The sequence below is a fragment of the Gallus gallus genome, chromosome 2 (assembly GCF_016699485.2).
Source record: "Gallus gallus isolate bGalGal1 chromosome 2, bGalGal1.mat.broiler.GRCg7b, whole genome shotgun sequence".
In the NCBI taxonomy this organism is placed as follows: Eukaryota; Metazoa; Chordata; class Aves; order Galliformes; family Phasianidae; genus Gallus; species Gallus gallus.
Window position 1 is genome coordinate 67,836,394 of NC_052533.1, and position 26,597 is coordinate 67,862,990.

General features: G+C 47.7%; 1 protein-coding gene and 1 long non-coding RNA gene across 2 annotated transcripts in view; one reads left to right on the plus strand and one right to left on the minus strand.

Annotated features, from left to right (window-relative positions):
• PHLPP1 (PH domain and leucine rich repeat protein phosphatase 1) overlaps positions 1-10,839 on the minus strand; it is a 131,131-nt gene extending 120,292 nt beyond the window's left edge. The window contains exon 1 of the mRNA XM_015282197.4: positions 9,525-10,839. Coding sequence (XP_015137683.1) covers positions 9,525-10,641 — 1,117 coding nt within the window. The 5' untranslated portion in view covers positions 10,642-10,839. The remainder of the gene's footprint in view (positions 1-9,524) is intronic.
• Positions 10,840-10,855: 16 nt separating this feature from the next.
• LOC107052630 lies at positions 10,856-22,226 on the plus strand. Its single transcript, XR_001465232.4, has 2 exons — positions 10,856-13,968; positions 14,914-22,226. It is a non-coding gene; the product is annotated as an uncharacterized LOC107052630 (long non-coding RNA).
• The last annotated feature ends 4,371 nt before the right edge of the window (positions 22,227-26,597 follow it).

Below are 26,597 nucleotides of genomic sequence, written 5' to 3' on the forward strand. Positions count from 1 at the left end.
CCTCTTAAAAAAAACATAATCCCTTATACTCTTTCAAGGGTCTGCCTTTCTCTTTTTACTACATCGTTGCCTTATCCTACACTGTTAATACACACACACACACACACACCATGCTATGTATTGTGATTTTCTGAAGACAATTCCACTTGATTTTGCAACCCCATGTTACCTGGGGCTGCAATTAATGCTCTTCTCCACATGTAACTTTGTGCAGTTGCTTCTTACTACAAACTTGTAGATGCACAGAGGGGAAAAAAAGAAGAAAGAACGAACACCTCAAAAACCCACCACAGAGCCACACAGATCAGTGGGCACCGCAGAGAAAAATCCTAGAACCTTCAAGAACTGAGAACGGAAATTTGTTGCACAGAATCAACGAGTTCACAAATGCTGCCAAGAACGTCCCAGAACTTCCTGCAGGAAAAGTCTGGCTGCATATTCTAGGCTGAAAGAATCCCCCCCCCCCTCCCACTGTGTACGTAGTATTTGCTGTCTGCCAGCAACTCGAAATATGCCTCCTCTTAATGCCTAACTGAAGATGCAAGAGGTGCTGGAACTGCTCACACTCCAGTGGAGCATTACATAAAGGTACACAACACACATGGTGTTGCAAATTAAGTACATATAATATACACCTCAGGCTCTAATAGACCATTTTCTCTGGACAGTTACTTTGGCACTGACAGAAGGAGTATGACTTAGTCCACTGGAGACTACAAAGCCTTTTAATCTTTCTGCTGTGCATGTTTTTGTTCTAGGCTTTATTTATGAAGGAAAAGTTTGGAAGATGATAAATAAACTAGGATCTTTTATCTGAGATTCAGAAAACAAACATTCTGAAAGATATTTCTTAGGAGAGACATTCCAAAGATGGAACCTGCAAATCAAAAGAAAGTAGAATAATGTAATGTAGTTTTCTTGTATTAGCAGCAATTTAAGTTGTCATTTGATTAAGATTAAAGAGACACGAACCAAGCAGTCCTCAGTGCCACAGTCTAATCTCAAGCGGAATGAATATACTTATGCAGATGATTCCACTGTTCTTGAAGTTATGAAATGAAAACGGTTTCTGTTATTTAACAGCCTGAAACATATCGCGCTATTTTTCAGTTGATTCACATGGAAGATGCAGACTACAGATTCTATTTCAGTTGACAAAGACAAGAGACACGATTTTCATGTCACCAAAGGAAAGAAGATAAGACACGTCCACAGCCACTTCACAGAGTTTGGACACTTCAAAGAGTTCGGATTCCCATTCTCAGCCAGTCCTTTCTTTTCTTAGCTATGACACCCATGAGGAAAAAAAAAAGTTAACTACTTGCTCTGAAAGGATATAAGCTCTGCTCTACTTTTAACCTTGAGATTTTAATCCACGCCACCAACTATGAGTGGCGCACTTTTACCAAGTCGGCATACACCGAATCTTCAGCCCTAGGACTGAAACAAGAAAAAAAAACCCTTCCATGTAACTGCGTTTTTCATAGCTCTCAAATAGCCTTCTGATGGTGTCTCTGAAACCTTAAAATGCATCTCCCACACATACGGTTAACTTTACAGTTAGGAACATCCTGTTTGCAACGTGTAAACTGTCCTGCCTTGTGCTTACAGCCACGTAACATCGGTATAAGAAGAAACCAGAGGTCCTAACCCTTTAACTTGAGTACAGCCTTCTTTCAGGAGTTCAATGCCTCATTCATAACAGCTTCTGTCATTAAGTGCTTTATTACACCAGGCAAGCTTTATAGCATGAAAGACAATAACGACATACAGTATTAGGCTGTCTCAGATAATTATAATTCAGTTTCACAAATAAAATGATTGCTCACTGGGACTGTCATCCCCTAGAGGTTTGTTTGTCCCACTACATAATACACAGCAAAAGGAAAAATATGTTCCTCCATCATTTACAATTTGAGTTGATAAGCATCGTAAAGTCAGATCTGGCAGGGATTGTTTACAATCAATTGTCTTCCAACGAGCAGACTGCACATACAGTATCTTTGCTGTCTGTAGAGCCCTTCTCAAAGCCCAGTGCTCCTACCTATTATCTGCTTTAAAAGGTTAGAGAGGATCACACAGGAGGAAAAAAAGCCAGTGTCGGAGAACAACAGAACGTCATTGTACAGCAATCTGATCAGGAAGCTCACTGTTCAGTTGGAAACTTACTGGTTTCAAGGTAGCGTTAAAACTGAGGAGCTGCTTATCTAAGGCTTATCTAAAAGCAAAATCTTTGCTAGTAAGGACTTCAAGGTTTTCCATACCATTTATTTTAAAGCAAATAGGGTGAACTAGGCATAGTTATTGTTTAAAGAAGCATGCAGCTTTCTGAAAGGAAAAGGACTTGGTATTATTCTCATCAACTGAAGGTGCCTGAATCACAGGTTTTGTTCTACTCTTCAGAAATTCTCCCCTCACCAGAGCACACATTCAGAAGAGGAGTGGTCTGCTATTTATCTTAATTGCAGGTCTTACTATCTCTTTCTCTTCGGACACAAAGATTCATAAATTGAACAAACAGGAAGAGAAACTGCATTCAAATTACATAATTAGGTTTATGTAAATTGCACCTACAGCCTCAGCTCCTGAACTTCAAAGGCATTCCAGCTCCTCATTACTCCCTTGGAACAAGGCCCGTTGTTTTGTTTTTATTTAAATAAGTTGGCATAGCACTTGGAGTGCTTGCAGATGAGAGGCACCGCTTAACGCGGCGATTATGGGGTTTCGAGAGTTACGGATGCGATTCAGCGCCTAGTGAAGGTGATGGGAAGAGTCCCACTGCCACTGGACAAGGCCGAAAGCAAGTAACAGCCTACCAAGTTCAGAGGGCCAAGTTTACCTTTGGCCCACAGAAAGCATTAAACTTTTAAAAGCCTCCTCCACTCTACTTGGATGTTGGAGTCTGCATCTCTTCGACAGCTTCATTTCGTTTTCCTTCTATACTGAGAACTAAGCTAGATGAGATTGGAGAGAAAAATCCCCTGAAACCGACTATTTTAAATTGGTATGTAGGTAGTTGTTCTTAACTGTCAGATCAAGGAACGCACAGTTCATTGGGCAACGAGTATTTTCAGCATCCCTTCAAATAAGTCAAAGCCAGCTGGAAGAAATTTTTACTTCCCCATCAACACGAGAAGCTTCAAAGACAGTATGCTATGCTGTGAAATCAAATGACTCTTCAGGAGGTCTTTCTTCTTGATTTAACAGTTGTCATTGTTAAACAAAAATGTTCTCTGAAGAGCAATTTTTGCCCCTAAAATAATGGGGGGTAGTGGGAGTTCAACAACAACAACAGCACAAGATATTCTACATCGTGGCCATTCTTCCACATACTTTAACTACATCGACAGGAGCAGAAAGACTCAGCAATCAGACCGAAAGGGTCAGGTCTAGTCAGCTAGCTCAACAGGGAAGCCAGAAGAATCCAGATTGTGGTCACTGGCAGAAAAGCCACACTATCTAAAACGAGTGACTCTAAGTGACAGCGGCAGGGAGTATGGCAGAGGCCACCATAGCCATGTTATCTTATAAGACTCCAAGTGATGATCGCTGGCAATGCTTTCTTTTTTTTAAAAGCAAACACTGAAGTGGGTATGACAGCTCAGACACCAGAGAATGTTGGGTTTTACTATTAATTTTGCCCACCTGAAATCCCAATTGGAATTTCAACTGGACACAAGAGCACTGTCCATTTACAATCCACATGTGTTTCTCCACAGTATTAGGACAGCTGCTGCATTTCAAGAGGCAAGTGATGTGCATTCTCTGCATGCAACATTTTATCATGTAGTAGTCAAAAAATAAAAAGGAAATTGAGGCAATTTAAGAGACATCATAAAAAGACTTGAGTCAAATTCTCCAATATCTAAGATGGCTTGAGTGATGAGCAGCCGTGAATCAGCCCTCAAGAACCAGTTACTCTTGGAAAACAGTATCTATGTTAAGACAGCATAACTGGAGAAATGACAGCCCAAGTGGGAAAAATAAACTCCACAGTCAATAGGTTATTTTATAGTGGAAAATATAAAAATTATTCTCTCCAAAAAGGTAATGCTGTAATTCACATAACTGTCCAAAGAAGCCACGTGAAGTACAAAAACTACACTAAGAGTAAAACCAAGGACTTCTGAGTAAAGCAGAAAATATAGAATTTTCAAATAAACATTTCCTGACATAAAACTTGCAGTGCTTAACGACCACCATTCTATACACAACTGAGCCGTTACCATGCAGCTGGAATTTCAACTCTAGTTTCCAATCTCACTCATGAGTATAAGAGGTTACTGATTACTTTTAAATGAGGATGTCTTCTTCCTGTGAAGTTTCTTAAATATCTTGTAAAAATGCAAGCATTTCAGAATTCCTGTCTTAAAGCCACATCTAGAAGAAAAAGTTAAAATGTTAATTCCCAAGTGAGTTTAAAAACTTTTAAGGCATTTACAAGGATCGGCTGCACTTCTCTCATGCATCACTGAGGAGGAAAAAAATTAGCTGGAATTATACTACCAAGATAGTGATGCTTACGAATGACTTCGGTACATCTGTCTCTTCTACTTGAGCTGGTTTCCCCATAAAAACTGCAATTGATTGCAAGCATCGAAGTCTATTCCATTTCAATCCACACAGACGTAAAAAAAAAAGCAACTAAAAAAAGGTAAATGCAATATTCAGTACCCTGGGTCAAAGACTGAAGTTATTACAGGCTATTTCAGACACAGCCTCACAGAGCTGAAATCCCCACGTGAGCAAACGTTCTAAAACACAGCAATAAAACTGAGTCAAGGGAAACAGCTGAAAACAGACGCACGCAGAGATTGATTTGATCTTATCCAAAATGCCAGTGTGCCGCATCCCACAAGCAGAGAAGTGATCAGACACTGAAGAGTGAGTCAAAGCATCTTTGCTTTTACTGTCCAAGGCAAATAGAAAGTTACAAGTCAGTTGTGCTTTTTTTTTTTTTTTGGTCTACAAATGGATATACTTAACAATTAACTCCAACATGAAACTCCCTTAAGCCTGGAACAAAAATACAACTGATAGCACGGGAGGTACAGGTTCCCTCCAAATCAAAATGCTGAGTGTAACAAGTAGCACTCCTATCTCTAAACTCCTCTCCTGGGAAATTCCATGGGCGTATACTTTTCAAACTGACCTTCTCAGACGTGCTTTTTACCTCCTTGGTTATCCAGGTGGTCCTCCAGAAGACAAGACATCTCTCTTCACATCGTTTTATTAAGCCACAAACCAGTTCTCAGCAGTTCAGAAGCACATGCCAGGTACTAACGTTATTATTTTTGTACTATTATCTCTCCAAGAACCACGTACCATTTCAGCTGCATAGCAGCCTGCCAGTGTCCTAACAGAACAGATGGATGCTTTAATTGCACAACGGCATTTAGGTATATCAGCAGTGCCGCCACCAAGAGAATGTTTACGCACAGTTTCAGAAAGAAAAAAAGAAGGAGATAGCTGGTGAGATACAGAGAGAGGGACAGTAGCAGAATACAAAGAGAAGAAAAAGGAAGAAAAAAGATGAATGCTGCACTCCCCGATGCAGCTCAGTTGAGGAACCTAGTATTTTGTATATATAGTTACTTTTATATAAAGCACTGAAATCCATGTGTTGGTACTTCACACATACTTAAGTTATGGATGCTAGCCAGGAGCAAAAGAGAATGTAAGAGCTGCAAGAACCGCTGTACTTAACAGGTGTTACATGCCAAGGCTTAGTGCTGGAATGCTGGGGGGGGACTTGCAGCTATCTGCACTCACAGCCTCAGAGCCTCACAGAACTGCCTGCCTTGGGAAGACCCCATTCCAACTGGCACTCCTACGTAAGCAAAGGCTATTGCTGCACAGGGACAGGTGGAGCAAACCCAGCACTGCTGCCATTTAACACTATCCTGCAGGACAGGACTAGAAAATTCACTACTTTGGTCATGCCAAGATTGCCTGGATTTAAACACATGATGTAATTGAAATGAAGTCCTTTTCTGAAGTGGGAAGTTTTCCGTTTTCTTCCCCTTGCAGGAGATACAAACACATGATTACAAAGTAAACAAGACGTACATCCAAACCACACGGGGAAGGAAAAAAAATGGAAGACCACAGCAGCCTAATGGCAGAGGATGTTTTTCCTTTCAGCTGAAGAAGAGTTCACTCACTGAGACCTCACGTCTACAATCACTACCGTAGAAAAAGCCACCCAAATGTGAACTAATAGATTTCACATTAAATAAGATGTTGGATTTCAGTTAAAAAAAAAGTCATAAGCTCTTCCTTGCAGCACAGCTGTTGTCCTGCTCTAAGGAATAGGTATGTCTATGGCATGTTTCCCCCTTCACCTTAAACATCATGCAGTCATCTTAAATTGAGTTTACCAATGCATTTAATAGCTAGGCTGATTTATTCACTAAGACACGCATGCAGCAAACAGCCAGTGACTCAATATATATTTCACAAAGCACTGCCAGGCCTATGGTGTTTCCGTCTATCGCTAAGCATCCAACACCTGGAAGTCTTCATGGGACCTCAATGGCCACGCGGGGTGACCCATGCTACACGCTCCCACTCTTACCCTCACAATGGACAGAGCAACATTTTCTGCAATGAAGTTTCAGACAAAGCTGGATTGGTTTCTCCTCTCAGCCTTCTAAAAGGTCACATGAGCAACAAGCCTCTTTTCATAAACAAAACCTGACAGCCAGTTGCCAAATTAACACCCTTAATTACATCTGGCATTTCTTCGTTTTCTGCCTACAGGCAGTCATCTACTGGAAAGTGATACATGTGATGACACCAGCGGGTGCAGAAGCCCTATGTCACATCAGAGCAGACAATTTAACGATGGCCAAGTGCAAAAATCAAACACCTTTCAGTAGGAAAGCAAAAAAAGTCTCAAACGTCCACTGTCCTGAGCCGGTCAAAGAGTCCAAGACCAAATCTCTCAAGTCCCTTGCCATGTAGACGCTCCACAGCACAGGGCTGAACAGGACTCCATGCTTACTTCTGACCTAAGGTCTCCTAAGCCTCAAAACAAGTGCTTCTGCAGCTTTTCAAATGGCAACATTGGTGTATTAGCCCATTTTCCTTCGGCACACAAATTACAGAGAAGGCAAGGCCACTGGGAGAAATCCCATTTTACAAGAATTATTTTTTACGGAGCAATAAGGAATACTATAACTTGTTTTCGAGAAGCCTTCTGGATCACAGCCACTGTTATGGTTTTAGGAATAGTTTAGTAAGCCTGACCTAATCGGTCTCCCAGCTACAATATCAGGACTGTAATTGCACCATGGATTCTTACAGAGTTCCATAACCAGTAAAGGAGTATCTCAGAAGAAAGCTATTTAATCTCTCTTTAAAAGGATATGGTTAAGTACTTCAAACTTTGAGGACAGTATCTTTTGTTGAGATGGATTCCAACACAGGGAGAAGTTGACACGCATGGCCAGCCGCTAACGCCCAGTTCTGCTCAAACCAATGTGACAGGGGGCAGAATTGGATGCTTACAGCTGTAATGGGCTTTGTTTTAGTAACAGCACTATTGCACAGCAATACTCAGTCAAGAGACTGAAGAAATCGAGCACACTCAGAGTACAAGAAGTAGAGGAGACGCAAAACAAACAGGCGCTAACCACATTTAGAAGCGAGTCAAGACAGCACCGCAGGAGGCACTTTTACATTCTCAGTGTCACATTTTGTTTTCTGAGCCTCTTAAATTAGGAATACTGTGTGTAAAGAACAGACATTTCCTTGCAGAATGTCTGTGAAGAGCTACATATTAAGAGAGCCGTACCATCGCTGTAAAACCCCCTGATCCTCTGCAGCTCTCCTAGTGAGTTTTTTTCCAAAAAGCATATTTTCACAGCTAGAGAAATCACCACCACACAGCAATTGCTGAAATCACTGGCTGTATCACCTTACTTTGTTTGGAATTTTTAGCATTGTTTCACTACTGAGATCTTCCAGCCTTAGAACGGCCTCTCCCCAGAAACAGAGAAGCCCAGAAGTTATCACTGCATTCTCCTCTCTCCACACTCGGAGGGGATTAGGGAAAAGAATTCTTTATAGAGGCGGTGCAATGAATCCGGCCTCAGTTTATGCCATTTTACATCAGTACAAGACCAGGATCACCAAATCCTACTGAGACCGCTTGCAGGAAATTACGATTGCAGGGGGATAGAGCTGCTGGTTGCTCTCTATCGACTGGGACAAGCCAGCCTGCCTAAGCCAATAAGCCCAGGGCAAGCAGGAAACCACTGCTAAAGCATTCCTCCGGGTATTCCTGGAGGATCATTTAATCAAAAAGGTGCTTCCAACACCCCAACTCCGCAGCCAAAACAGACTCTCCGATTTGATGCTTATCCCTTTTTAAGTCTCCTTCCTCTCCTCCCTTTCATCACCCGGCAGAAAAATGAAAGACCGTAAGGATGTCAAGAGGAGCTGCCAGGATAGCTGCAGGAAGTCAGCAGACCAGCAACGCTTCCTTCACTCCTTTGGCTGGAAACACTCTGCTACAAGCACCAGATCACAGGTGTTTCAGGTGTTGATCGCAGATCCCCCCAAAGAGATAAAGTTTTCAAAGCAACAATGCACTTTTGAAGCGCAGAGGCACGCTGCCCGGTATATGGAATTACATAACACATTTGCATTCATTTAATCCTACGTATGCTTACAGATTTACATTCCTCTTTCAGAGCTTCGTACGAGGAAGCCCAGAGCTCACAAGCTACGTTAGCCGGTAGGCTGTGACACCGAAATAAAGCAGCCGCATTCAGCGGGTAGAATTCATCACTTCACACACAAAAGCTACGTGCAAACAGGCGTCACCGCGTGCCTAAGGCTGACCGACGTCTCCCGGCTTTATTTTCCATACGATACATCCTGGTAGAACGGGGCAACCTAAAACGTGCCCGCTCATTCCCGGCCGCCGGGTGCACGGCAGCAGCGCTCCCTCCAGCACCACCTGCCGAACCCCACCCTCGCCAGCACCGCCAGCCCTCCCTCATCACCCGGACACAGCAGCTCTTTCCCTATCTGACCCCGTCCCGTCAGCTCCCGGACCGAGCACCTCTCGGTATCCGCGCGCGGGAGATATTTTTAAGCCCCCGTCGAAGAGCGCCGTTGCATAACCGCGGCGTGGGAGCTAACTTTCCCACCGACGCCCCCCGAACCCCGCGCCCAAGGCCGTACGGCGAGGCTGCCTCGGGCAGCCCCCTCCTCCCGCGACGGAGGCTGCGACAGCCCGTTCCCGCAGGCCGTGCCCGCAACCTCGCACACCCACCACCGCTCCCGGCGCGCGAGGCGAGCGGCGGGCCGCGCCCGCAGGAACGCATCGCCCTCCCGGCGGCCGCAGCGCAGCCGCCCCCTAAGCCCGGGGCCGAGCCGCGGGGACGGCGGCTCCCTCCCTCCCCCCCCGCCCGCGGCCCTCCTCGCCCCCGGCTCCGCTGCGAGACGACGTCAGAGCAAAGCGCTGAACCGCACCGCGGGCGTGACGCGGGGACCCGCGCGTCCCAACTCACCGGCGTAGAAGCGGATGAGGCAGCCGGTCTCGGCGTCCATGCCCTCCTCCTGCACCCGCCACAGGTCCCGGAAGCCCAGCTGCGAGAGGTAGTCGTTCTGGATCTGCAGCGGCTTCTCGTGGCCCTCCAGCCGCCGGCTGGTCTCCCCGTGCAGCTGCACGAACAGCGCCGGCGGCCCCGCGGGCACCTCCCGGCCGCCCCCCGCCCCCGGGGACAGCTCTCCGGGCGGCGGGCGGCCCCGGCCCGGCCCCGCACCTGCCTCCGCGCCGTCGGAGGCCGCCGGCTCCGCCTCCAGCTCGTCCGAGGAGGACGAGCCGCCGCCGCCGCCGCTGCTGTAGGGGTCCAGGCGGTCGGAGACGCTCTCGGCGCTGGGGCTAAAGCTCTCGCAGTCGGAGCCCGCCGGGCCCAGCTCGCCCAGCAGGGAGGGGCAGGACAGCGGCGGTCCCGCCAGGTACAGCTCGGCCGGCGGCGCCGCGGGGCTCGGCGAGCCGCCTTCCTCGGTGCCTCCCGCGGGCGGCGCGCCCCGCGTCCCCCGCCGGCTCCCGGGCCGCTCCCCTTCGGCCGTCGGCTCGGCCGTCGCCGCGGCGGGGCCCTCCTCGGGCGGCGGGGGCTGCGGGCCCGCCTTGCCCGGCACCCGCACCACGCCGCCGCCGCGCGGGCCGGGCTGCTGCAGGCGGGCGGCCACCTCGGCCGCCGTGGTCTCCAGGGTGCAGAGCACCGGGCGCAGGTAGCGGTTGGCGTGGCGCTCGTAGACGTGCACGCAGCCCCGCTGCAGGTCCCGCCGCACCCAGTCCCGCTCCGGGGGCTGCAGCGGCTGCAGCTGGCGGGGCGGCTTAGGCAGCAACGCCTTCCTGTCCAGGCTGCGGGTGCCCAGCGGCGCGGCGGCCGCCGAGAGGTTCCTCTTCAGCCGGCCCCGTCGCAGCAGCAGCGAGCCGCCGCCCGCCCCGCCGGGGGCCGCCAGCGCCGCGGGGGGAGCCGAGCCGCCGGCCGCCCCCCGCCTCCTTCGCGGGCCGCCGGCCGCCTCCGCGCCGCTCTCCGTCGCCGGGCCCTTCCCGCCCGGGGAGCGCTCCGCCGCTTCTCTCGCTCGCTGCTGCTGTTGCTGCTGCGCGGGCTCCATCGCCCGCGGGGCTCGGGCTGCCGCCGCCGCCCTCCTGCCGGGAGCGCCGCTCGGCCGGCGCGGGGGAGCACCGAGCGGGGCGAGGCGCCGCGCCCCGGGAAGGGGGGGGGCTCAGGGCGCAGCGTTCCGCCGCTGCCCCCGTGCCGCGCGCCCGCCTCAGCCCCGCTCCCCGGCCGTCGCCAGCGCCATGAGGGAGGCGGGCAGCCAGCGAGCCCGGCGCCGCGCCCGCCCGCGCCTCATGAATATTAAGCGGCCCCGCCGCTCGGGGGAGGTGGCCCGCCGTGACGACACCGCTGCGCGGCGGGGCGGTGCCTCGCCCATAAACACGGCGTGACGCCGAGCGGGGGGCGGTGGGAGCGCGGTGGTTGCTGGGAAGTGTAGTCCGCAGCCGCCCCCTTTCCCCCCCCACCCCAGCGACTACAACTCCCGGCGGCGCCCGCTCCCCGCATTCCCGCCTCCTGCTCTACCGGCCTCCCGTCTCGTCCCTCAGGCGAGCGCTGGCCGGCGGGCGCCCTGCAGCCCGTCCCCGTGATGGAACGGGTTCATTGACCACGCGTACCCATCCCGTCCACCGGCATCTGACGTGTTCTCCCTGCCGGCTGCCCGAGCGCGGAGCTGGGGCCGTCTCATCCGAGGCCGTCTCGTCAGAGACGGGATGCGGAGGGACGTGCCGAGGGGCTGGGGGCGTTAAGGGCGTGTACACGCACCGATGGGGCTGCTTGGTGTGAAGAGTCACTGGGACAGCACCGTTACCCTGTCGCTGTATTTCAAGGGCTAGAATGGCTGAAAATATTTCCTGAAAAACTGCAATTAGACGGCAGTGCTCCCCCGTCCCGCTTGCAAATAAAGTTACTTTAAATGAATGGCTGAAAAGAGAAATGACAGATAAATGCAATTAGCACAAAGAGACGAGCTCTCATACTGAGAGGACGTAACGCTGCAGTATTTACCCAGAGAATGCACTCGTGCTCCTGGGGACGTTTTAGCTGAGTAACGTGAGTTGGAAGGGGCTGTAGCTGCCTGAGGTCACTCCTTTTTAATACGTGTTGTAAAATGGCAGCAAAACATGGCGCCAGAGACTCATCGGGAACGCTGCGCTCCACGGTGAAGTGGGGATTCTGGTGCAGCGCTGAGTGTGTTGCGGCCCGGTTCTGTCTGCTCCCCACATTCAATTTTAATTATTCCCACTGATTCAGAACACCCTCGCGCCACCTGCTTCAGGAAGGTTACCCCGGGTCTCCTGATTTAAATGCGCGAGAAAAACACTTTACGTGCAAAGGCACGCACCGACACACTCAGCAGAAGAAGGTGGCGGGCTCCGGAGGCATTCCTGTTAGCAGTACCACTTGAAATGAAAGGCAGTTTGTAGAAAACAGTCTGCTACCCTTGAAGGCAGTCCTTGGAGTGAAGCAGAGAGAGAGAGGAGCTGTGCTTTCCTCTAACTGTTCAGTTGTCTGACTGTTCACGCTCACAAAAAGATCTGAAACGCAGAGATCTTCAGATACGTCTTAGGAACACAGAACTGGAAGGGAGATCTCCTGGGACACCAGGTGTGCCCCTCGTCCCCGGGATCCCAGGTCTCCTTACCTAGCTGAGTGTCCTCTCAAAGTGAACCAAGTGGGTCTGCCCACAATACCACCCTGGTGGTCAGGAGCTTTCTTTCACTTTTCGGTCTGAATTTACACATGGGTGGTCTGTACCCGTGTGTTCACATTGCCCTTTGACTCCAATAGCTTTTTCTTTTTTTTTCTTCTGAGTGTCTCTCCCCAGTGTACTTACAGGCAGCTGTTGTATCCCTGAGCAGTCTTTGCATTCTCTTTCCTAGACTAAACAAGCTCCTTTTGCCTCTCATGGCAAGATAACCTACACAGCACAAGAACACTGGTGGTGGGCACCCTGTCCCTGGAGACACTCAAGGCCAGGCTGGAGGGGGACTCTGAGCAACCTGGTTTAGCTGTGCATGTCCCTGTTCACTGCAGCGGAGTTGGACTAGGTGACCTTTAAAGGTCCCTTCCAACTCAAACGATTCTGTGATTCTATGATAACACAGAGTGAAGGTCATTTCGGTAGCCTCGGGTCAGGCACGTGGTGGGGTGAGCTGGAGGAGCTCCTGCCCAGCTCTGCACGATGCTGCGAGCTGGCGAGGGGCTGAGCTGACCTCGCTTCTCCTGCTGCTCGGCTGACTTACCGCTGCCCCGGGCCTTGCTAATGAAGGGCTTTAAGCAATTAAAAAAACAAGTAGCAGCACTGAGGTCCAGAGGGTGGAAAATTGCTGGATTTGTCTCTGCTCTGTGAAATTTGCTCAGGAGCAGGATGCTGCAGTGAGGCTTTCTGTGTTGTGCCATGGAGAGAGAAGGCAGTGCACTGTATCCCTCCCCAGTTTCCTGAACAATCAGGCAGTGATTTCTGTAACAACCCAGCATCTCCAAACGCTAGTGGTACAGAGCCAGGTTGTTTTTGCTTTATGCAGGGAAGTGCATTTGAAATCTTGCAATTATATGCATGTTCAAATTGAACTCCCAGGCGTATGAGAAAACGGTGCTATTCTCCATTTCCCAGTAACTGATCAATGCTTTTTAACTCTCTTGGAATTGTGAATTTTGCTGCGGATTAACTGCTGCTATGAGACGCGGGGATGGAGCTTATGAAATTGATTTTTGACAGGAGGAAGTGGAAGGGTGAAACGCACATCTTCCTTTTCTAAAGTTGGATTGATCACGGCTGTTGTGAAGAACGGTAAGATGAAACAGGATGGTTTGCAATCTGCAGGTTTCCAGCCAGAGTCTGGCAACCTTGATGAAGAGTTTTCTGATTATAGGAGCTTTCTGCAAAAAGTAAGGGAATAAAAAGTAATTTATCACAGATTACTCTGCTACCATACCAGAAGTCTTTATATCAAATGAACAAATTGTACATACCCGCAGACAGTGGCAGGAAAACACCAGAAGGCCTTGAAACCCCACAATGACTTCTGTGTAATATACGCAGTTACCAGAGACAGACAACATACGGCCTCTGTAGAATCAGTTTTGCCATAAACTATACTCAAAGAGAATTTTTGAACTGTATCAAATACACAACCGTTACCCAATTTGTTTTTGTTCTGTTTTTAAAGAAAGCCTTTCAAAAAAAAAAACATGCCTTCGTTAAACAGGAATTACTGAATCCCCACTCCTCGACTGCAGAAAACTTGGCTGACAAGTCAATTCTGGATGAAAAGCTGACGAGCACCGAGAAATGCTAATGTGGGAAAAATTCTATTCATTCTTCCTCTGCTATAAGTCATCATCAGTGGCGCTGTTGAATGTTCATCTGTGATTTAAGAAGGTATAAATCACCCTACTGATTCCAGTTAACGCGTGAAGGTGTGGAGGGAGTTTAGAAAGAAGGAATTTCGTGTCCTTTAATGCTGCAAAATGCTAGGGGGCTTATTCAGCTCTCTTCAGTAGCCTGTTTTTCTAGTCTGGGAGATTTTCCCTGCAGACATGGAAGCCAGAGACCGATTTCAATGTCAGAATGCTCAAGCAAAAGACAAAACATTTGCCACTGTAAAAATAACTCAAAGAGCAGGAGAAGGATGAGCAAAGGGACCATTTCAAATTGAACGATATAATAATATCCTTCTTTGTAGAGGGAGATTTCAATGTCTTCATACGGAAGGTCTTCTGACAGTAATACCTAATTTTATCAGTAATGATGATTTCCAGTCTTTAAAATGGCTAGGTATGCACCTGTATGCCTCATCCATCGGTGGGGCTGTCACAACTGTAGGAGCAAATTGGGTATGCACAGAACAAGGAACAGAAAATTTACACTGATTGCTGCTCCAGCTGTGGGCTTAAACACAACAACGTGTGTGCTCTGGGCTGCTCGTGCTCATCCAGGAGTGTAAGGTCTTCAGCGTAGTAAGATGGTGCATTTAAGATGGTGCTTATTCAACAAAACTCTTAATTATAAATGTGCTTTTAGATTGAGCGTACGATTAAGAACCATTCTTGAACAGAGAAGTTTCCATTAATTGATGCCTGAAATAGAGTTAGCCTTTAAATTATCTAACAGGTTGTACTTGTGTTTATATATTCAGGAACGGCAGAGTTGCATTGCCTGGAGGCTTGTTTGTACTTACAGCCCCCTAAATAATTTTCAGCGAGGCTTGATCTGTGTTTCTAATTCCAAAACCACTTCCACTCAAGTTATATCAACACCGCTAAATGGTATTCAGCTCTACACCTTAAAGCACTATGCAAAAATGTCATTATCTCCATGTTACAGGGAGAGGAAAAAAGAGCCGAGTACCTTCCTGGCTGCACGTTAAGCTCTCTGGAAGGAAATAGACAGAGCTCACGTCCCTGCATCCTTCAAGCAGGACATGAGGCTGTGAAGCACCCTTCTGGCTGAAGGAACATCTTGCCCCTGCTTATCCTGGGCTGGAGCTGGGTGCAGCACTCTTGTTGCGGTGGTCAGTTGGCACACAGCATTATCTGCCAGCAGTATGTGGCTCTCCCATCCCCAGGGAGGAAGGTCTTTACTCTTGCAGTGCCCCCGGTTGCCACTGAGATTTCAGCTTCTGGCAGAGCTGAGCTGTAATGCACCCAACACGGTACGGTTTTCCTACGCAATCACCAGCAGTGTGGCGTGGAGTCCCTTTGGTTGCACAAATGCTTTCCGTTGCGATGTACGCAGGTTGCAGTATGCCAGCATTGCAGTTAAACAGTTCGGAAGTGCAGTTTCATTAGCAAATTGTGGGATTTCTTCTCCAGCATGAACTTCTTGTCTCTGTCCTCTATGAAGAAAGCAACTTACAGAAATATTCCCATTGCTGAAAACGACACACCGAGGAAACGAATTCAAGAAGAAACACCAGCTTCATTGCCAGGATTGATTACAGGTCTATGCTATATGTTCTAGTGTCACATTAAATCCTGTATTAAAATGAAAGCATTATTTTACAGATTTTGTTTTTCACTTGTGTTGATATTAATTGCAAAGCTAGACCTTCTAATTCCCAGTGGATTTCAGCAGCCTCTATACACTAATCCTCTTACTGCATCTTTGGCTCTTCCATTCTCAGCTGCGTATTTTGTTTTTTTAAAAGAAAAAGAGCTTCATTTTCAGTTAGATGTTAATGCACTGAAAGATTCTCTTCCAGAACTGTAGAAATCCTTCCGTGTAATTATTTCATTTTATCTTTCATGCTCGTATGGCTCCTTAAACCCATTTTGTTTCAGAGCCTTACAACTCCTGGAGGTATAGTATTCATCACTACTGGTAGAGATGGATTATGGTGGATTCATTAAGCTGTAACCAACGCAGAGACTTGGATGCAATGTTTTTACACACTATATAACCCTAACCGGCACGGCTGGCACATTTGAAATGATCCAGGAGATCCAAACATTTTTGGTATCAGTTTTTCATGGGGTTGGTCATCTCCCGCTGATTCACTTGGAAGCATCTCAGCCAAGTGATGGTGCTGCCTGTTGAAGGGCCATACATGAAGGCCTTTCACTAAGGCTGAGCACATTTTCCTTCCATACCGCACATTTGGCAACAAGGCTGGCTGAGAAAGTGCATTCCTCTTCTCCCTTATATATGTCGCTTCTGTATGATGTGCTGCCCTGTGACTCTGGGGCTGCCCTGGCAACCGGGAGATGGAAATGCTCTTCATTAACAGGAATTGTGCCTTAAGAATCTCAGGTATTGCTTCAAGGCAGTAAGAGTCTATCTCATAAATGCATTTTGTTTACTTGTGAATGAATATGCTCTGATGTGAGAACAGCGCCATGGAAGATAAACTTTCAGAATATGTTACTGATTATTTATATCAGTACAGAGTGCTGTCAATGGCTGCATCTACAGTAATTTACTAGAAGTATGAGAACAGATGCACATTATGCACTTCGAGGGAATTATTTAACTTTATTTCTTGAACTTGAAAGGTGTATCTTGTTAAAAGCAAACATCAAAATCCTCCGAAGAGCTTAATAAAATAAAGCCATATTGTCAGGATCAACCTAGAAGGTAGTACTAAAGTAGCCATCTCAGCAGTGGAAGTGTAGTTGTAGGGCTGTGCATGAAATTAAGAATGTGTTTAGCAATACACTAGGACAACGTGAATGAACCCAGCACCAAATAATGAATCTAAACAAAACATTCAGAATAATAAGGCCAGCATGCAGCCTATAGGTGATAGGACTCTCCAGGCGATGACCACGTTGTGGTGAGGCCCTGCCACATGCCCTCCATGTGGAAGCTGACCTGGTGCAGGTGGGGAGCAGCTACCACTCTGACATCCAGATTTCAGTGAGGTGAAGAATGATTCTGCACTGTAAGCTTTGCAGATGTTGGCCAGGGCACAGCAAATCATGGTCACAGGTATTTATTTGGCCTCCAAACTGTTTCAGCAGCATCGTTCTGCTTTCAGCTTCCCAAAGGTGCCCTGTGTTGTTTTGTGGATGCCACAAACAGAGCTGAACGCTCTGTGCGACTCCACCTGTTCTGGCCAGAGTGAAGCTAACCATGATCCCCAAAGGAGCACAAATTCTCCTTGCTACAGCAGAATAAGTTTCATCTTTTCCAGGTGCATGATGCCCAGCCACCGTCACCGCTCCACGCTCTCCAGGATACCAAGGACCCATGACCGACCTATTGCACAAATCGAGATGCATTTTGTGGATAAAGTAGTCCTTGGCCTCTCGAGATAACAGGTAGTGAACTTGTGAAAACCCTCGTGCAGCTGAGGACTGCGGCGCTTTGAAAGTCAGCTAGATTTTTAGGAACTCTCCGTCTGCCAACAGATAAGGATAAGCCATTTTCATAACAGGATCACGTCAGCTTCCGCCTGCCTGGTGCATTTCTTTGGCACACCAGGCAGCTCTGTCCTGCACCAACAGCAGGTCTGGAATTCAGTGCTGTGCAAATGTAACCTTTCAAGCATGAATTTCTGACAAAGGTGGTTGCCCAGAGCAAATGGTGAAGGCTTTTCTTGCAGAGATGAAAAGGTGGAGAGAGGGAACCAGCTTGGCAGCTGGGGCAGTAAGCAATCAGCGTTGCATTTTGTTCTGTATTAAAAGTGGTAGAAGTTTTCCCTGTGCAGTTGACTTGTGTTGCAGCAGACAGGAACTCACCATGGAGCATTTCTCCCCATCGTCTGCAGACGGGCTGCTGGCAGCACTCCCATCCGCAATGATCTGGCACAGCTGGCCTGCCAGGATTTCTGTCTGATAGCTGAATATTTTGTGTCGTGCCATTCTTGGCTGCCCTATACTTTCTCCATATTAGATAACACAGTGCACAAGAACCTCCAGCAGATTCTCGGGCGAGTGGGTAGGAAACCGTTTACCACGTCCTTCCCCCACTCTATGGCTTTGCTTTCAAAAAGCAGCATCTAATTCCCAGAATGTGAAGCTTTGTCTTTGCTTGCTTTAGCCAGAGCTCTACTGCCTCAATGCCATCAGGCGTGCCTCCTCTCCATCACATACCCTGAGAAGAAAGGCACTGCACCCGCTGCCTCTTGCTGGCTGCAGTTTTCCATTCACCAGCACATGCAGAAAGTAGTGGCTCAGAGGCTGTGCTGACTCTCCCTCCATCCTTAGTGCCACAGAACGATTTTTGAAGGAAGTGATCATGCTGAGCCAATGTGGCTGTGGAGTGATGGAGGCCACACAGGCATGATGTTGCCGGAGACCGAAGGAAGCCAAGTTGTTTGGAAAGCTTCTACATGAAGCTTGGAGCAAACACATTCACTGCAGAGGGGAGGTGTAGCTCTTCCAGGGAGTGACAGGTGAGCTAGAACATGCTAAGATGGATGCTTTTCTTTCCTGTAACGTCTCCTTGCTGTCATGCCTCGAGCAGAATCATTGAAGGGTTTGGACAGAAGAGACCCTGGAGGTCATCATTCTGGGAGCACCAAAGTGAGATCACATCGCCCAGGGCCTCGTGGTACACAAGGCACAAGTCAGGCAGGGCTTTACAGGCTGAAATTAGCAGCCTGACTCACAGGACAAAAAACTCGTTGTCAGTGAGATGGCTGCTGAATGCGCGTAACAACAGATTGTCAAACACATAACTACCCAACGGCTCCTTTCTTTCAGGAGCTGAGGAATAGAAATCATTTGTGACATTTCCAATCTATGTCCTCTGAGGAGCATAAAGGTGACCACAGAGGACGAAACCACTGGTCTTGCCAGCAATGTCCTGCTGAAGGAGGCTGTTACTGCAGCACGCCAAGGGGACATGCAAGCAGTACGGTGGCAGGCAGTGTGGGACAAGCAGCTCTGGAAACCTTTCCCAAAACTGCCACAATGGGATGCTGGCTTCTCCCCAGAAGCCCAAGAGTGTAAATCCCTTCCAGAGTCCTTGTTTATTTTTATGTATGTATTACCAGCCCTCCAGCCCTCTTTCAAATCCTGCTAAGCTTTTGGTTGTGATGACACTCAAGAGGAATGGATTCCACTGAGTAATTGCACGCCGCGCAAAAATTTATTTCCTTTTTATCAGTTTTAAATGCATCCCTTTTCAATGTAATTGAATGTTCCCTTGTGTTTATACTGTGAAAGCGAAACCAGAAGCTTGTGTTTACGAGGGCATTTGCTGGACAGAGGCTGAGCCTGGCTTCCCACAGCTCCAAGCCAGGGGAAATCACGCAGAGAAGAATAAGCAAATCAATGGTTCTGTTTAATCAAACTCAACAGTAATTTGCAACAAAAGGAAAATCTCATTCTTGAGCATTTTCCTAGGAAAATTAGTCCTTATAACAGACAAAAGATTTTTGCTATTTTTTTTCCCTATTTTCCATCCAGGAACGATTTCATACATTTTCTCTCTTTAAGGGAAAAATCAAGCAAACACCCTCACCCTGGCCCTTTGTTCCAGCTGCAAAACATACACAAGAACACCTCTTACTAAAGGGGCTAATTAAGCACATGATCCCTTTTCCCTTCTCATAAAAGCTGCTGGAAAGCAACCCAAGCAATGTCCTTATTACAGCTGTGCTCGGAAAGCTCCTTCCTTGACAGGGGAAGGGTACTTATGATGGCAACACCAGTCTGTTCCCACATTCCCTGATGTGCTGGGGTCGCATCACATGTTTATACACTGCTGTACCAGGGAATAGCAACATGGGCAGAAGTGTTTATTTTTGGTGTCACTACATTTCAGCAGATGTTACAGGCTCAATTATCCCGGTACTTCAGCTGTAACATTGCATTTTCTCTAAGCTCCATTTATTTGGCTGAAACCCTTTTGTTGGAAGACGCTGCCTTCTGTAAGCTGGAGCTTCAGCACGGTAGAGCTTGACAGCAACCTTTGGTAAGCAAATTTATCTTTTTGGATTGATTCCACAGCCCAGCCACAAATCACGTTTGACATACAGCTGAACAAAACAAATTTCTTAACACGGAGTATAATACACCTGCCCATTCGAGACTATCCAATGCTTTCATGCAGGCTCATTAGTCACAAAGAAATAAGTCAGCGTTCAGATACAACTACGCTTCCGCAAAGCAGGAAAAGTCTACGTGCAGCATCCTCACGGGAAAGGTGAGCATCTCTGCATGTCGGGAAGCAACGCGAAACATCCCACAGCGCCTGAGTCACAGCTGGGAAATGCAGCACAGCAGTTATTCCATTCTGAGGTCCACTGTTGGTCTGGACTGAGGTCTGCTGGGGTGGTGGGCCATTTTAAGGAATGGGGATCACTTGACTCAGTTTGACTTCCCGCCTTTGCCAATTTTATAAGCATTCCATGGTCACCATTCTTTCCTGCATCACTTCGTGAAAGAGAACTGTGCATTTGTTATTTGTATAACATAAACACTTTAAACACTTTCTGAGGAGCACATGTAATTTAGCGGAAATGAAGTTGAAAATAACTGGGAATAATGAGCCGAGCAAATAATACAGAAATCGTCCAAATGCTAAGCCAAGCAAGGTAAAGCAAACACTTCAAGAGAACCGAATCATTTTCTTTTAAAATCTACCTGACCGTAGAAATACATCTCTCTCCTGTCCCCTGCTTTACAAACACACGTACACGTCGGTTGGTAAGAAAGCAGGAGCTGCCATTGTACCGCATTGCCATCTATAGCAAGATGTGGCAGCTTTCTGCTATTTCTTAACAGGAATTCGGTAGAACGACAAGGAGAGGGGACACATTAAAGTTTTATTACTTTAGTGGCAGTATTCACCAGAGAAAACAGTAATAAATTCCCTACGCTGTGACTGTCTAAATAGATTATCCAACAATTATCATTAATTATTAATCATCCAGTGACTCAGAAGCCACCCCGTGGCTGTCGACTGCAAGAATCCTACAGCTTTTGCAACCTAATGATATGATTTTCCAAATTACAGTGTTGCAATGCTAAACCATATGAGAGGTTAATGGGAGAGGGAGTGATGAAGTGATACGAATGTCCAAGAGTGTACCTTGACTTGCTGGCAGTAGGTTGTGAAAAAGCAACCCAAGCAAATTCAGCAGAAAACTATTTAACTTACAGATTATTACAAGAACCAAAACGGGAGTTGAAGGCATTTTAAAGGGTCTGTGGAGGGATTTGTGAAAATACCTTAAAATAGTCCAGTAGGTAAGAACATCTTTTTCTCTTCTGTTACCCAAGAACACCTTTTCCAACCCAGCGTACAAGTGGCAGGGCTGAGGGCTGTAATTCACTTTATCTATGCGCATCCTTGGCTGCCCGTGTTTACCACACAGGAAAACAAGATTGATTTCTCATTCTTAAGCACATTTGTAACGTCTGTGCAAATGAATGTAGGACACATCCCAGCAAGATCGATATTTATGCAGCCTACTTTGGAAAGAACAAGGGAGTTGCTTCAGCGCAGCAGGGGACCTCCTCATTGGCTTTCCTGCAGTTTCCTCTTTTCCTCCTTTTCCACACAGTTTGCCTGCTGGGTGCTCACTGCTGATTAGAAGTAGTGCTAATGAAGGGACACCCCCAGGCCACCTGGAGCAGTGGGACCCCATACGGATGCACAGTCAAATACAGCGCCCATAGGTCCTGTCCACGGCTTCCTCCAGCCCCATCCATCTGCTTCGCTGTGGCTCACGGCCGCTCACACTTCGTGCCACTTGCAAAAGAGCAGCAATCAATTATCCTAATTAAATGCAACAATGGAATATTGAATACCATGGTTTATTTCCTGCTCTAAAGGTTCGCATCTTTCGTGTGTGCTTCCCCCATGTTGCTTGTTGCAGCTGATCTCGTGCATTCATTTTGCGTTATAAACAGAGAGGACAGAGTGAACGGTACCCGCAATAAATCAAAAGGCAGAAAGGAAGCATTAAAACATGCCAACCTTTCCACAGTGTGCCGACGTTTAAAAGCATCCCCACCAGCATTTTTTCCAGCTCTCACATCCCTGGCTTTTAGGAGGCTGCAGCTTCACCAATCACTGGCAGAAGGTGGCCTGTATGAATTGTCTTCTTTCCGCCCTATTTATCAGGAGACTTTTTTTTTTTTTACCCTGACTTGAATAAAGTTAGAGGCCCTCAAGTTCACCTGCAGGCATGGGTTTCTGCAGAGCTGTAGGTGTCTTCAAAAGTAAATTGGAGTTCAAGATCAGCAGCTTCACCGTATCCATGCCCTCTGATTCACAGAGCTGGTTTAATTCTCCATCTCATAAAGCACACCTTGCAGACACAAAACCCATTCACAGCAACCATTACTTTTTTTTCCAAGGGGCTCCACCACGATTCTAGCATTACAAACTCCAGGTTATTAATGAGCCTTCATTTCCATGGCTGTACCACTGAAATGCAGCATTAGCAAATAGCACGTTGAATGCCTCTGCTGTAAATAGTTCAATTTTCCTGAGTAGCTAACCAGGCAATAAGAACCCTGTCACTTCTATGTTGACAAAGTATCTCAGTTACTAAGTAACTGTAGAGATGTTTCTCTTCTGCTTGACGTAATTACAAAATGCCTTTCATTAGCTCGTGAAAATGCTCGGGCTCAGAGCATAATTCCTGCAACACACTTCCCTGTTTGCAGGCAATGCAACTCACGGTGACCTATATCAGCTAAGAAGATTTCCTGCTTATTTCCCTGTGCCTATAGCCCCTTACAACCAGGCTGAGGAATCTGCAGCCGCCTCCCAAACCGCGAGCTCAGCTCCCGTTGGTTTTGCTGCATCCCTGATCCTCGGGCAGACCCCTCTCAGGCTCTCCAGCCGGTGTGGGCTTTGTCCTTGGCGCTGGCTGAAGCTTTGGCCTACGGAAGCTGTGGCTCTGCAGCCTGGGCCTGCACACATCCCACTCAGGGTTAGCATATTACAGGATCATATTTGTGACATAGCAGAAACTGTAATACATAAACCGTGCTGATGTAGTTTCAACAGATGTTTTTTCCTCAATGCTAGGAGGTGACAGAGGCTGCTCCGCCTCCCAGACAGGCCGTGCCCCACCCCGCTGCCCCAACTGGCTGTACACGTTAGATTTTCCCCCAGTGACTAGCCTGAAACTTCCTTGCTGCCCCACAGGCAGAGGAGGACGATTCCGTTCCTCTCTTTGGCATGTTGCAATGGCCTTCTTTCCTCCTTCAGGCAGGACAACAGCTAAAGGCAGCTTTGCTTGTCCTCCATCGCATCTTACAGATGACTGCTTGCAGCATGGACTTTGTTAGCCAGGTCTCCAGGTCAGAGTATAGCCGCCAGCCTGCAAATAACTGACGTTGTATCACTGCCAATGCACAAATAGCTAACTTCTGCACAACCTCCTCTGCCTTCCTTGCTAGGGGCACCTGCCCTCATCCTTTTGCCGTTGCTGTTAATTGCATCATCCACCCACAGGCAGCTGATGCTTCAAGGAAAAGAAGTCAAACATAAAAAGCACTGGGCGTCTCTCCCACCAAAAGGAAAGCCGCCAAAGATCTCCCATCTCAGCACATTTATCCACCACTGCCGCCAGTACAGCTGCTCTGTGACTGCTGGCAGTCCCAGTGCCCCACGCTAGTGACACCTGGTTTCCACCTCACTCTTCTCCCACTCCTGCACACTGGGGCTATGCTTGGCACGCAGCTCACCAGCCCAGTGTGTCTTCTGCCCACTCTTCCTGCCTGGGCTGGAGACGGATGAGAACAACAGCTAGAGGGAGTGGGCAGGGGCAGCAAGCTCTGGGGCCACTCACAAACCCAGCAATCAACCAGCCAGTTCCACAGAAGTCCACCTTTTCTTCCTTCTCTTTGGATGACAAATAAAAAAGAAACTTACATCAACACGGAGGTGCACTCTTCCTTGTTTACAGAGATCCCTACCTGCAGGCAATGGCAGCTTGCAAGCCCTGTCACATGGCTGCAGCCTGAAGGGATTGTGCCAGGCCCTTACAGAGCGTGCAGTAAGAGTAGTGCCACTGGACAAACCCAATTAGTTTGTCCAATTAGTATCACCGGCAAAATAAAAAGAGGAAAAAATGTTTATGGAAGATTTGTCCCATTTGCTACAGGCTATACCTATCCGTGGAGTTAAACATTTATCAATCCCTGTGCAAGTGCAGCCAGAGAGCTGAAGAAAAGCTGAACATTTCCAAAAAGAAGCCAGCTCACACTGCCAGAAGATGCGGTGCTCAAAGGAAATTAAGATGAGCAAGATTGCAAAACTGAGATGCCTGCACTTGCAAATTACTTGCAACAGGTCCAACAATTACCTGCCTGGTGCTGTTGTTTTACCTTTTGCCTACCACTGGGTATGCAGTTAAGCTCATTCAAGTGTGGCATTGAGTCACCTCATTTGTCTGCAGCTAGTTATTGGCCATTAAAATAACAATAATGTGATACATGCAAAAGCACGCCAGCATCACGTGGATGCCTTCTTCCTGGAAGCATTCAGGGCCAGGCTGGATGGGTCTTCGAGCGACCTGGTCTAGAGGGAGGTGTCCCTGCCTATAGCAGGGGGGTTGGGACTACATGATCTTAAAGATTCCTTCCGACCCAAACCATCCTTTGAGTCTATGATTCTATGATCATGTGATCCTGTGACTCTGTGACCATGGTGGCTGTATTTGGTATTCTATCCAGCTGCAGCATCATCCAACAGGAGCCCGGTTGCAAAACACTCGTGGTTGAATTAGGAGCAATTTGAGGGGCAGAGTGGAAAGCTCAGCCACATGCAAACACACCCACATTGTGCTTGCTTCCTCCTTAATTGCAGATGAGCAGAGCCCAGGCATTTTTCTTTCCATCCAGATTGGATTTGAGAATAAGTGATGTGTGGTCTCCCTCAGGGGTTGGTACTGGGACTGATGCTCTTTCATATCTTCATCAATGACATGGCCAGTGGGATCAAGTGCACCCTTAGCAAGTTTTCAGATGACACCCAGCTGTGCAGTGCAGCCAACACACCCCAAGGGAAGGGATGCCGTACAGACAGACCCAGACACGCTCAAGCAGGGAGCCCAGGAGAACTTAATGAGGTTCAACAAAGCCAAGTGCAAGGTCCTACACCTGGGCCCCAGAAACCCCTGCTATCAGTACAAGCTGGGGGATGAAAGGATGGAGCACAGCCCTGATGAAAAGGAGTTGGGAGTACTGGTGGATGGCAAGCTGGACATGAGCCAGCAGTGTGCCCTTGCAGCCCAGAAAGTTGACTGTATCCTGGGCTGCATCAAGAGAAGCGTGGTCAGCAGGGCGAGGGAGGTGCTCCTGCCCCTCTACTCTGTGCTGGTGAGGCCTCACCTGGAGTACTGTGTCCAGATGTGGAGTCCTCGGTACAGGAGAGACATGGACCTGTTGGAGCGCATCCAGAGGAGGGCCACAAAAATGATCCATGGAATGGAAAACCCCTCCTACAAGGACAGGCTGAGAGATCTGGGGCTGTTCAGCCTGGAGAAGAGAAGGCCCCAGGGAGACCTGATGGCAGCCTTTCAGTATCTAAAGGAGGGCTATAAGAAAGAAGGGGACAGAATCTTTAGCAAGGTCTGGTGTGACAGGACAAAGGGAAATGGCTCCAAACTAAAAGGGGGAGAATTAGATTGGATATAATGAAGAAGTTTTTTACAGTAAGGGTGGTGAGGCACTGGAGCAGGTTGCCCAGAGAGGTGGTAGATGGCCTCCTGAAGACATCCAAGCTCAGGCTGGAGGGGGCTCTGAGCAACCCGATCTCACTGTAGGTGTCCCTGTTAATTGCAGGGGAGTTGGACTAGATGGTCTTTAAGGGTCCCTTCCAACCCAAACTTGTCTGTGATTCTATGGTAAGAAAACAAGGGAGACCAGAGATTATAACAGGAGTTATAAACCTCCTTCCCCAGGTGCTGTATGCATCCAGCATGTGCCGTCTGAGAGTGATTTTCTATCACCCCCCCTCCCCCCTCCCACTTACTTCTGATGCCATCAAGTAGCTTATTCTGTAGCAGGAGCGATTTCTCCCACTCCTTCATATATTGGCAAAGAGAGTTATTGCTGCAGTTTGTCCAAAATCCTTACACTGAGAGGGTGTGTGGGGATAACAAAAGCTGTGAATCAGCTAGAAGAAAGAGCGGACAAGGAAACAAAGAATGTATCACTGGCTGCACCTCAAGTGGAATGGAAAATGGAAAATTCAAAATGGGAATTTGGCCTGCGTGCAGCAGATGGCAGATTTGGATGGGTGCAGTGTAAATCCTGGTCACATCTTCCTCTGGCACTTGGTGCTGCTTCTAAAAAAAATTCAGATCTCGGGTTCTGATAAGAGTTTTTGCAAGGCTTTTGAGAAAAGTAAAGGTATGGGGAGAGAAGAGTAATTATACGTATCATGCATGTGTGCCTATGCAAGACAATCACAGCTGGTGATTTATTGTCATGAAAAGCAGAACAAGTGTCAGTACTGTGTCCTGTGAACACCCTGGGTAAGATCTTAAATCACAGGATTTTGCCTTTCAAACGCTTCTCATTGCAGCAAGCCCTGTGCTTACCAACAAACATAAGCTATAAAGAGAGCGGGTTCTGTTTGCTGCAGCAATATAC